Source organism: Petromyzon marinus, chromosome 59 (genome assembly GCF_048934315.1).
Source record: "Petromyzon marinus isolate PM22_M1 ecotype Great Lakes invasive population chromosome 59, UKy_Petmar_22M1.pri1.0, whole genome shotgun sequence".
Taxonomy (NCBI): Eukaryota; Metazoa; Chordata; class Hyperoartia; order Petromyzontiformes; family Petromyzontidae; genus Petromyzon; species Petromyzon marinus.
Window position 1 is genome coordinate 561,305 of NC_133725.1, and position 12,596 is coordinate 573,900.

At 57.1% G+C, this 12,596-nt stretch overlaps 1 protein-coding gene across 2 annotated transcripts in view; it reads left to right on the plus strand.

Moving 5' to 3' along the window:
* Positions 1-12,596, plus strand: part of LOC116955337 (syntaxin-binding protein 1-like) — a 58,262-nt gene extending 45,666 nt beyond the window's left edge. For both annotated transcript variants that reach the window (XM_076052965.1, XM_032976359.2), the window contains 5 exons: positions 560-669; positions 892-993; positions 2,347-2,432; positions 6,950-7,104; positions 7,716-12,596. In XM_076052965.1, coding sequence (XP_075909080.1) covers positions 560-669; positions 892-993; positions 2,347-2,432; positions 6,950-7,104; positions 7,716-7,825 — 563 coding nt within the window. In that variant the 3' untranslated portion in view covers positions 7,826-12,596. The remainder of the gene's footprint in view (positions 1-559; positions 670-891; positions 994-2,346; positions 2,433-6,949; positions 7,105-7,715) is intronic.

Below are 12,596 nucleotides of genomic sequence, written 5' to 3' on the forward strand. Positions count from 1 at the left end.
TTAACTAATTCACTCACCCACTGGCTACTCACTCATTCACTAATTCATTCAACAACAACAACAACAACAACCGCCGTTCACCACTAAGTGGCAATGACGTCACCGTGGTGCTTGTGCCATGCTAGGTGCACTTTGAGGCCATTTCATTTACCCGCTCGCCCACCCGTTGACCCACCCGCTCACTCGCTCACCGATTCACCGACCACGTGGTGCGCGGTGCCGCTCAGCGGTTGGCGCGACGCCGCCCTACGAACCCGGCAGGGCCCCGAGGTCGGTGCCCGCTCACGGCCACCGACGCCGGCGACGATTATCTCGACCGGGCCCCGGACCTCCTCTAGGTCGACTCGGCCTCAAATGAGCACCCGGCGGTGCGGTGCGGAGCAAACGCCGCCACCGGGGAGACAAAGGCGGCCGGGCGCGGCGGCGCCGGCCACCCGCCGCTCCCCTCGCGCGCCGCCGCCGCGCCGGCCTTGGCAAGTGCCGCTCGCCGGCGGCACTTGCCCCGGCGGTCTGCCGAGGCTACACGGGGGACCTTTGCGTGCGGTGCCGGCGCGTGCAGGGATCACCGACGAGAACCTGCAGAGGTTGATCGACCACGCCAAGATCCCCTCGGAGGATGCCGACATCATCACCGCCTTGGCGCACTACGGCGTGCCCGTCATCGCCGAGGTGCCACCGCCACACCGCCACACCGCTACACCGTGACTCCACTCACCTGTGTACTCACCTGTGTACTCACCTGTGCATGTCTTACCTGTGTACTCGCCTGTGTACTTACCTGTGTGTGTCTCACCTGTGTACTCACCTGTGTACTCACCTGTGTACTCACCTGTGTACTCACCTGTGTACTCACCTGTGTACTCACCTGTGTACTCACCGGCGTGTGTGCAGACGTCCGCGCGCCGCAAGAAGCAGCCGGACCGCAAGGAGCGCGTGGGCGAGAAGACATACCAGCTGTCTCGCTGGGTGCCCGTCATCAAGGACATCATGGAGGTGATCGCCACCTCCATCGCACGGTCGTGAGACCCACCCTACAGCTCACCCTCTCGCTCGCTCACCCTCTCTCGCTCGCTCGCCCGCCCACCCTCTCTCTCGCCCTCTCTCTCGCTCGCCCTCTCTCTCGCTCGCCCTCTCGCTCGCCCGCCCGCTCGCTCGCCCTCTCGCTCGCTCGCCCTCTCGCCCTCTCGCTCGCCCTCTCGCTCGCCCTCTCGCTCGCCCTCTCGCTCGCCCTCTCGCCCGCTCGCTCGCTCGCCCTCTCGCCCGCTCGCTCGCCCTCTCGCTCGCCCGCTCGCTCGCCCTCTCGCTCGCCCTCTCGCTCGCTCGCCCTCTCGCCCGCCCTCTCGCTCGCTCGCCCTCTCGCCCGCTCGCCCGCCCGCCCGCTCGCTCGCCCGCCCGCTCGCCCGCTCGCCCGCCCGCTCGCCCGCTCGCCCGCCCGCTCGCTCGCCCGCCCGCCCGCCCGCCCGCCCGCTCGCCCGCCCGCCCGCTCGCTCGCCCGCCCGCCCGCCCGCCCGCTCGCTCGCTCGCTCGCCTGCTCTCTCGTTTGCCCGTTTGCTCGCCCTCTCGCTTGTTCGCCCGTTCGCTCACCCTCTCGCTCGCTCGCCCGCTCGCTCACCCTCTCGCTTGCTCGCCCACTATCTCGCTCGCTCACTTACCCTGTCGCTTGCTCACCTTCTCGCTCACTCACCCTCCCGCTCGCTCACTCACCCTCTCGCTCGCTCACGCTCTCGCTCGCCCTCTCACTCGCTCACTCTCCTGCTCGTTCGTTCACCCTCCTGCTCGCTCACTTACCCTGTCGCTTGCTCACGCTCTCGCTCGTTCGTTCATCCTCCCGCTCGCTCACTCACCCTCTCGAGCGAGTGAGCGAGGGATCGAGCGGTTCAGGGTGACATACACAATATTATTGTTGTTGTGAATAGGCAAGCGGCTGACTCAATGGGTGAACAGGTGAGCGAGTAGGTGAGTGATGGAGATAGTGAACGGGTGCGAGCGAGCGATTTGAGTGAACAGGTGGGTGAGCAAGCGAATTAATAGGTGAGGGTGTGAATATGTGATGAAGGGAGGGAGTAGGTGAGCGAGTGAATGCATAGGTGAGTTAGCGAGAGATTGAGCGAGTGAGCAGGTAGGTGAACAGGTGAGCAAGAGAGCAACAAAGTGAATAGGCGAGCGAGTGAGTGGATAGGCGAGCGAACAAATGGGCGTACGGGTGACTATGCGAGTGAATAGGCGGGTAAATAGTCGAGCGAGCGAGCAGGCGAGCGAACGAGCGAGCGAGCGAGCGAGCAGGCGAGCGAACGAGCGAGCCGGCGCGTTAACCGGTGCCGCGTGCGCCCTGCGCGGAGCGAGCAGGACGCCATCGACGACAAGCTGGACGTGAAGCTGTGGCCCTACATCTCTACGCGACCTATGACCTCGGGCGGCTCCGGGGCCGTCAGGTGACCACCCCCCTCGCCGCCACCAGCGTGGCCATCGCCGCCAGTTCGGCATGGTTGTGTGGTTGTTGTGGTTGTGTTGTTGTGTTGTTGTGTTGTTGTGTGGTTGTGTGGTTGTGGTTGTTGTGTGGTTGTGGTTGTTGTGGTTGTGTTGTTGTGGTTGTGTTGTTGTGGTTGTTGTGGTTGTGTTGTTGTGGTTGTTGTGGTTGTGTTGTTGTGTGGTTGTGGTTGTTGTGTGGTTGTGGTTGTTGTGGTTGTGTTGTTGTGGTTGTGTTGTTGTGGTTGTTGTGGTTGTGTTGTTGTGGTTGTGTTGTTGTGGTTGTGTTGTTGTGGTTGTGTTGTTGTGGTTGTGTTGTTGTTGTGGTTGTGTTGTTGTTGTGGTTGTGTTGTTGTGGTTGTGTTGTTGTGGTTGTGTTGTTGTGGTTGTTGTGGTTGTGTTGTTGTGGTTGTTGTGGTTGTGTTGTTGTTGTGGTTGTGGTTGTGTTGTTGTGGTTGTGTTGTTGTGGTTGTGTTGTTGTGGTTGTGTTGTTGTGGTTGTGTTGTTGTGGTTGCGTGTGGTGGTGGTGGGGAGCGGTAGTGTAGTGGTTAGCGTTACGCTGAGCTACCAACCCGGTGACCCGAATTCGATTCCCACTCGTGGCCAACACCGGTAACGATTGTCTGAACCGGTCCCGTGCCTCCCCTAAGTCGACTCGGCCTCAAATGAGTACCTGTGAGACAAAGCGCGCCGTGCCGGCCTTCGTAGGTGCTACTCACGAGCAGCACTTGCCCCAACAGTCTGTAACTGTCTGTGTGGTGGTGGCTGTGACCGTGGTTGTAATGTGTTTCGTGAGTGCGTGGTTGTTGTTGTTCATTGCAGTTGAATGCTCATGGCTGTGTGGTCGTGAATGCTTGACTGGTTGCATGGTTGTGAATACGTGTTGGTCGTGGTTGGTAGTAGTCTGTAGTGGTTGGTCGTTGTCGGTAGTGGTAGGTAGTGGTTGGTAGTGGTCGTGCTTGATCGTGGTCTGTAGTGGTTGGTAGTGGTAGTGGTTGGTAGTGGTTGGTAGTGGTCGTGGTTGGTAGTAGTAGTGGATGGTAGTGGTAGTGGTTGGTAGTGGTCGTGGTTGGTAGTGGTCGTTGTTGGTAGTGGTCGTTGTTGGTAGTGGTAGTTGTTGGTAGTGGTAGTGGTTGGTATTGGTCGGTAGTGGTAGTGGTTGGTAGTAGTAGTGGATGGTAGTGGTAGTGGATGGTAGTGGTAGTGGATGGTAGTGGTAGTGTTCGTGGTTGGTAGTGGTCGTGGTTGGTAGTGGTAGTGGTTGGTAGTGGTAGTGGTCGTGGTTGGTAGTGGTTGGTAGTGGTAGTGGTCGTGGTTGGTAGTGGTAGTGGTTGGTCGTGGTTGGTAGTGGTTGGTAGTGGTCGTGGTTGGTAGTGATAGTGGTTGGTAGTGGTTGGTAGTGGTTGGTAGTGGTAGTGGTAGTGTTCGTGGTTGGTAGTGGTAGTGGTTGGTAGTTGTAGTAGTAGTGGTTGGTAGTGGTAGTAGTAGTGGTAGTAGTAGTGGTTGGTAGTGGTAGTGTTCGTGGTTGGTAGTGGTAGTGGTTGGTAGTGGTAGTGGTTGGTAGTGGTCGTGGTTGGTAGTGGTAGTGGTTGGTAGTGGTAGTAGTAGTGGTTGGTAGTGGTAGTGGTTGGTAGTGGTAGTGGTTGGTAGTGGTTGGTAGTGTTCGTGGTTGGTAGTGGTAGTGGTTGGTAGTGGTCGTGGTAGTGGTTGGTAGTGGTTGGTAGTAGTAGTGGTTGGTAGTGGTAGTAGTAGTGGTAGTGGTTGGTAGTGGTTGGTAGTGGTTGGTAGTGGTAGTAGTAGCAGTAGTGGTTGGTAGTAGTAGTGGTAGTAGTAGTGATTGGTAGTGGTAGTGTTCGTGGTTGGTAATAGTAGTGGTAGTGTTCGTGGTTGGTAGTGGTAGTGGTTGGTAGTGGTAGTGGTTGGTAGTGGTAGTGGTTGGTAGTGGTTGGTAGTGGTAGTGGTTGGTAGTAGTAGTGGTAGTGGTTGGTAGTGTTCGTGGTTGGTAGTGTTAGTGATTGGTAGTGGTAGTGGTCGTGGTTGGTAGTGGTAGTGGTTGGTAGTAGTAATGGTAGTAGTAGTGGTAGTGTTCGTGGTTGGTAGTGGTAGTGTTCGTGGTTGGTAGTGGTAGTGGTTGGTAGTAGTTGGTAGTGGTAGTGGTTGGTAGTGGTAGTGGTTGGTAGTGGTTGGCAGTAGTTGGTAGTGGTAGTGGTTGGTAGTGGTTGGTAGTGGTAGTGGTAGTAGTAGTGGTAGTAGTAGTAGTAGTGGTTGGTAGTAGTAGTGGTAGTAGTAGTGGTTGGTAGTGGTATTGGTTGGTAGTGGTTGGTAGTGGTAGTAGTAGTGGTTGGTAGTGGTAGTGGTAGTGTTCGTGGTTGGTAGTAGTAGTGGTAGTGTTCGTGGTTGGTAGTGGTAGTGGTGGTGTTCGTGGTTGGTAGTGGTAGTAGTAGTGGTAGTGGTTGATAGTGTTCGTGGTTGGTAGTGGTAGTAGTAGTGGTTGCTAGTAGTAGTGGTTGGTAGTAGTAGTGGTGGTGTTCGTGGTTGGTAGTGGTAGTGGTTGGTAGTGTTCGTGGTTGGTAGTGGTAGTAGTAGTGGTTGGTAGTAGTAGTAGTGGTTGGTAGTAGTGGTAGTGGTTGGTAGTGGTGGTGTTCGTGGTTGGTAGTGGTAGTGTTCGTGGTTGGTAGTCGTAGTGGTAGTAGTGGTAGTAGTAGTGGTTGGTAGTAGTAGTGGTTGGTAGTGATAGTGTTCGTGGTTGGTAGTGGTAGTAGTAGTGGTTGGTAGTAGTAGTGGTGGTGTTCGTGGTTGGTAGTGTTCGTGGTTGGTAGTGGTAGTGGTTGGTAGTGGTAGTGGTAGTAGTAGTGGTTGGTAGTAGTAGTAGTAGTTGGTAGTGGTGGTGTTCGTGGTTGGTAGTGGTAGTGGTTGGTAGTGGTAGTGGTTGGTAGTGGTAGTAGTAGTGGTTGGTAGTAGTAGTGGTTGGTAGTGGTAGTGTTCGTGGTTGGTAGTGGAAGTGTTCGTGGTTGGTAGTAGTAGTGGTGGTAGTAGTGGTAGTGGTTGGAAGTGGTAGTGGTTGGTAGTGGTAGTAGTAGTGGTTGGTAGTAGTAGTGGTGGTGTTCGTGGTTGGTAGTGTTCGTGGTTGGTAGTGGTAGTAGTAGTGGTTGGTAGTAGTAGTAGTGGTTGGTAGTGGTGGTGTTCGTGGTTGGTAGTGGTGGTGTTCGTGGTTGGTAGTAGTAGTGGTTGGTAGTGGTAGTAGTAGTGGTTGGTAGTAGTAGTAGTGGTAGTAGTAGTGGTAGTAGTAGTAGTGGTTGGTAGTGGTGGTGTTCGTGGTTGGTAGTGGTAGTGTTCGTGGTTGGTAGTAGTAGTGGTTGGTAGTGGTAGTAGTAGTGGTTGGTAGTAGTAGTAGTGGTAGTAGTAGTGGTAGTAGTAGTAGTGGTTGGTAGTAGTAGTGGTAGTAGTAGTAGTGGTTGGTAGTGGTGGTGTTCGTGGTTGGTAGTGGTTGGTAGTAGTAGTAGTGGTAGTAGTAGTGGTGGTTGGTAGTGGTTGGTTGTAGTAGTTGTTGGTAGTGGTAGTGTTCGTGGTTGGTAGTGGTTGGTAGTAGTAGTAGTAGTGGTAGTAGTAGTGGTGGTTGGTAGTGGTTGGTTGTAGTAGTTGTTGGTAGTAGTAGTGGTGGTTGGTAGTGGTTGGTAGTAGTGGTGGTGTTCGTGGTTGGTAGTAGTAGTGGCAGTGGTAGTAGTGGTTGGTTGTAGTAGTTGTTTGTAGTGGTGGTGTTCGTGGTTGGTAGTGGTTGGTAGTAGTAGTGGTGGTTGGTAGTGGTTGGTAGTAGTGGTGGTGCTCGTGGTTGGTAGTAGTAGTGGTAGTAGTAGTGGTTGGTTGTAGTAGTTGTTGGTAGTGGTAGTGTTCGTGGTTGGTAGTGGTTGGTAGTAGTAGTGGTGGTTGGTAGTGGTTGGTAGTAGTGGTGGTGCTCGTGGTTGGTAGTAGTAGTGGTAGTAGTAGTGGTTGGTTGTAGTAGTTGTTGGTAGTGGTAGTGTTCGTGGTTGGTAGTAGTGTTCGTGGTTGGTAGTGTTCGTGGTTGGTAGTGGTGGTGTTCGTGGTAGTAGTAGTGGTGGTTGGTAGTAGTAGTGGTGGTTGGTAGTAGTAGTGGTAGTGGTTGGTAGTAGTAGTGGTTGGTAGTGGTAGTAGTGGTTGGTAGTAGTAGTGGTGGTGTTCGTGGTTGGTAGTGGTGGTGTTCGTGGTTGGTAGTGGTTGGTAGTAGTAGTGGTTGGTAGTAGTAGTGGTGGTGTTCGTGGTTGGTAGTGGTGGTGTTCGTGGTAGTAGTAGTGGTTGGTAGTAGTAGTGGTTGGTAGTAGTAGTGTTCGTGGTTGGTAGTGGTGGTGTTCGTGGTAGTAGTAGTGGTTGGTAGTAGTAGTGGTTGGTAGTAGTAGTGGTTGGTAGTAGTAGTGGTTGGTAGTAGTAGTGTTCGTGGTTGGTGGTGTTCGTGGTTGTGTCCACGCAGCTCGCGCTACGGCCACTGGCACGAGTCACGTGGCGCCTCTGAGTACCGCAGCGGCCCTCGCCTCATCGTCTTCTTTGTGGGCGGCGTGGGGCTCAGCGAGACGCGGAGCGCCTTCGAGGTGTCCCAGGGCGGCACCAAGTGGGAGGTCATCGTCGGTGAGCGGGGAGACGCGCCGACACGACTCGCCGGGACTCACCGACACTCACCGACACTCACCGACACTCACCTAAGACTCACCGACTCACCGACACTCACCTAAGACTCACCGACTCGCCGGGCATCACTGACACTCACCTAATACTCACCGGCTCGCCGGGACTCACCGACACTCACCGACACTCACCTAAGACTCACCGACTCACCGACACTCACCGACTCACCGACACTCACCAACACTCACCTAAGACTCACCGACTCACCGACACTCACCGACTCACCGACACTCACCTAAGACTCACCGACACTCACCAAAGACTCGCCGACTCGCCGGGACTCACCGACTCGCCGACTCGCCGGGACTCACCGACACTCACCTAAGACTCAGACTCGCCGGGACTCGCTCACTCGCCGACTCGCCGGGATTCACCGACACTCACCGAGACTCACCGTCACGCTCACCCCATTCACCGTCGCTCTCACCGTCTTCACCGACCTCACCACCGCCGTGACCCTCGCCGTGACCCTCGCCGTGACCCTCGCCGTGACCCTCGCCGTGACCCTCGCCGTGACCCTCGCCGTGACCCTCGCCGTGCGTGTGCCCCTGCAGGCTCAACTCACCTGCTGACTCCACAGAGGTTCCTCTCCGATCTCCGCCACCCGGACTTCCGCCAGGGGTCGCGCGTCTCCTTCGGCGGGGCCGGAGCCCCCGACAGCTGAAGCCCCCACCCACACCGCCCCCCCCCCACCACCTCCCCCACCACCTCCCCGACACACCCAGACACCCAGACACACCACCCCCCAGGACCCCCGCGTCACTACCCCCTGACCTCTTCCCCCGTGTCACGACACCCCCCCGCGTGATCCCGAGCGCCGCCCGGCACCGCACGCTGTTGAGTGGAAGTGAGGTCTCGCCGTCGTCACCGTCATCGCCGTCGTCACCGTCATCGCCGTCGTCACCGTCATCGCCATCGTCACCGTCATCGCCATCGTCACGGCAGCCGTGCGCGCCACACACACGTTGTGAGAATAAAGCCGTTGTCGTCATCGTCGGCGTCGTCATCGTGACGTCGTAGTCATTGTGACGTCGCCGTCATCGTCATTGTGACATCGTCGTCATCGTCATTGTGACGTCGTCGTCATCGTCATTGTGACGTCGTCGTCATCGTCATTGTGACGTCGTCGTCATCGTCATCGTGACGTCGTCGGCGGCGTCTTTGTTGTGACTTCATTCATCATCGCCGCTATAGACGCTGCGTAAAGCGTGCGTTTAGTACTCGCCGCCATCATCGTCATCATTACTACTGCTACCATCATCACTACTAACACCATCACCACCATCATCAACATTACCACCACCATCATCATCAACATTACCACCACCATCATCACTACTGCCATCACCACCACCATCATCATTACCACCACCATCATCACTACCCTCATCACCACCATCATCACTACTGCCACCATCATCACTACTGTCACCACCACCATCATCACCATCATCCTCATCACCACCACCATCATCATCATCATCACTACTACCACCATCATCACTACTGTCACCATCACCACCATCACCACCATCATCATCCTCATAACCACCATCATCACGACTGCCACCCTCACCACCATCATCATTACTACTACCACCATCACCACCATAATCACCACCACCATCATCACTACTGCCACCATCACCACCATCACCACCACCGCCATCATCATTACTACTACCACCATCATCATCATCATCACCACCACCATCATCATCATCACCACCATCATTATCGTAGAGGTCATCACCGTCTTTCGTTCACCGATGAGGTGTGTGTCTGTGTGTGTGTGTCTGTGAGCGAGGGCGTTTGTGTCTGTGTGTGTGTCTGTGTGTGTGTGTACACGTGTGTGTACAAGTCTGTGTGTGGACACGTCTGTGTACAAGTCTGAGTCGGTGTGTACCCACGCCTGTGTGTGTATGTGTGTACACGTCTGTGTGTGTGTACCCACGTGTTAGTGTGTGTGTACCCACGTATGTGTGTGTATACGTCTGTGTGTGTACAAGCCTGTGTGTGTGTACCCACGTCTGTGTGTGTACACGCCTGTGTGTGTACACACGTGTGTGTGTGTGTACACGCCTGTGTATGTGTACCCACGTCTGTGTGTGTGTACCCACGTCTGTGTGTGTACACACGTGTGTGTGTATACGCCTGTGTGTGTGTGTGTACCCACGTCTGTGTGTGTACACGCCTGTGTGTGTGTACCCACGTCTGTGCGAGTGTGTGAGCGGTGGCGTAGTAGTTAGCGCTACGCTGCGCTCCGAACCCGACGTCCAACACCGGTGACGATTATCTGAACCGGTCCTGGGCCTCCCCTAGGTCGACTCAGCCTTAAATGAGTACCTGGTGCGGTGTGTAAACATCGCCGCTGGGGAGACAAAGGCGGCCGGGCGTGGTGCTGGCCACCCACCCCCTCGTGTGCAGTGCTGGCCTTCATAGGTGCTCGCTAACAGCACTTGCCCCGAAATTGTGTTAAAGGTTATACGGGGGATATTTGTCGTTATGTGTTTGCGTACACCTTTGCATGCGTATGTGTGCGCGCGCGTGTCGGCATGAATGTGTCGTGCGTACACACGTGTGTGTGTGTCGCATGTGTTGGCATGTGTGTGTCGTGCGTACACACGTGTGTGTGTGTGTCGTGCGTACACACGTGTGTGTGTGTCGCATGTGTTGGCATGTGTGTGTCGTGCGTACACACGTGTGTGTGTGTGTGTGTCGTGCGTACACACGTGTGTGTGTCGCGTGTGTTGGCATGTGTGTCCAGCGTGTGCGTGCGTATTTGTGTACGCGCGTCTGTACATGCGTGTACCTATGTATGCGTGTTAGCATGTGTGTATGTATGTGTGTATGTGTACGTTCCCGTGCGTGTACGCGCGTCTGTACGTGCGTGTACGCGTGTTGGCATGTGTGTGTGCGCGTGTGTCTGTGTGCGCGTGTGTGTGTACGTGTGTGTGTGTGCGCGTGTGTGTGTACGTGTGTGCGTGTGTGTGTGTACCTGTGTACGTGTGTGTGTACGTGTGTGTGTACGTGTGTGCGTGTGTACGTGTGTGTGTGTACGTGTGTACGTGTGTGTGTGCGCGTGTGTGTACGTGTGTGCGTACGTGTGTGTGTGTGCGTGTGTGTGTGTGTGTACGTGTGTGTGTGTACGTGTGTGTGTGTACGTGTGTGTGTGTGTGTGTACGTGTGTGTGTGTGTACGTGTGTGCGTGTGTACGTGTGTACGTGTGTGTGTGTACGTGTGTACGTGTACGTGTACGTGTGTGCGTGTGTGTGTACGTGTGTGTGTACGTGTGTGTGTGTACGTGTGTACGTGTGTACGTGTGTGTGTGTACGTGCGCGTGCTGCATGCGCCGAGGCGGTGCCGGGGGTCTCTCCCGCGTGCCCTCACCCCCCCCCCCCCCCCCCCCCCGTGAGCTATGCACGCGCGAGTCGCCTCGTGTCGTCGTTGTGGTGGTGATCGTCGTGATCGTCGTCGTGTTTCGTGTCCCCCGTCGCCCCCTCGTGTTTCTCGTGGTGAGCCAGGGCGCATGCAGCACGAGCCCTGCTGTGCCGTCTGTGTCACCGCCGCCACCGCCGTCTAAAAGCCGTCAACGGGTTCGACTTTGTGTTGAGAGTCCCCAGGCAGGGACCGCGCCTGTGAGCGACACCGCTCACAGGCGACCTTGCGAAAAGGAGCCCCATGCTCTGAATGCGCGATGGCTCTACGTACTCGCGGAGACGCACAGAGATCCAGAGACTTTGTGTCGAACCAGAGAGACCCACAGAGACCCATACTAAAACTAAACTTTATTATTTTACCAGGTAAGGCCCACTTGAGCTATAACGCCCTTTTTCAAAAAACACCCGGCCACAAATGAGAGCACAACGAATTGACTAATCGTGTGTCAATGTACAGCAGCCAAATACTCTAAATGTGTGTGTGGTGTTTCTCAAAGTGGAGGGGGGAAACCGGAGGACCCAGGGAGAGAGACACGCAAACTCCAAATATACAACAGGCGCTGTCAGGGTCGGGATCGAACCCACGACCTCCTGCATACCACGCGAGGGAGTTGACATCTCCTAGCCAACGCCTCGAGTCCGGGCTCCCTGACCCTCCAGACAGCGTCAACCCTCGCTCTGACGCCAGCCTCGACGTCAAACCCGGCCCCTGGACCCGACTCCCAGCCCTGACAGAAGCTCCACAAACTCCAACCCCTGACCCCCTACACCCAGGGCACAATACAACGCAGAGCCATAGCCCTGAGCCCACACCCTGCCCACACCCTGCCCAGTCCCTGCCCACACCCTGCCCAGTCCCTGCCCAGTCCCTGCCCACACCCTGCCCACCCCCGGCCCACACCCTGCCCAGTCCCTGCCCAGTCCCTGCCCAGTCCCTGCTCACACCCTGCCCACACCCTGCCCTGTCCCTGCCCAGTCCCTGCCCACACCCTGCCCACACCCTGCCCACACCCTGCCCTGTCCCTGCCCACACCCTGCCCTGTCCCTGCCCACACCCTGCCCTGTCCCTGCCCACACCCTGCCCACACCCTGCCCAGTCCCTGCCCAGTCCCTGCCCACACCCTGCCCACACCCTGCCCAGTCCCTGCCCACACCCTGCCCACACCCTGCCCACACCCTGCCCTGTCCCTGCCCACACCCTGCCCACACCCTGCCCAGTCCCTGCCCAGTCCCTGCCCACACCCTGCCCACACCCTGCCCAGTCCCTGCCCACACCCTGCCCACACCCTGCCCACACCCTGCCCTGTCCCTGCCCACACCCTGCCCACACCCTGCCCAGTCCCTGCCCACACCCTGCCCTGTCCCTGCCCAGTCCCTGCCCACACCCTGCCCTGTCCCTGCCCAGTCCCTGCCCACACCCTGCCCACACCCTGCCCTGTCCCTGCCCACACCCTGCCCTGTCCCTGCCCAGTCCCTGCCCACACCCTGCCCTGTCCCTGCCCACACCCTGCCCACACCCTGCCCAGTCCCTGCCCACACCCTGCCCACACCCTGCCCAGTCCCTGCCCACACCCTGCCCACACCCTGCCCAGTCCCTGCCCACACCCTGCCCTGTCCCTGCCCAGTCCCTGCCCACACCCTGCCCAGTCCCTGCCCAGTCCCTGCCCACACCCTGCCCAGTCCCTGCCCACACCCTGCCCTGTCCCTGCCCACACCCTGCCCACACCCTGCCCTGTCCCTGCCCACACCCTGCCCTGTCCCTGCCCACACCTTGCCCACACCCTGCCCTGTCCCTGCTGCGGCGGCGTGGCTGCGAGTGACTTAGCTGTGTGACTTGTTCCCGCTGGTGGTAAGAGTGTAGACTAAAAGATTTCGCGTTTCCGTGGCGATGAGACCGTACCGATGCCGATAGCGACGGTAATTTGCCACATTGCACGCTGACTGCCCCTACTGGATCCAGTAAAAAAAAAACCTTACTCGGCCTCACGGGCACCA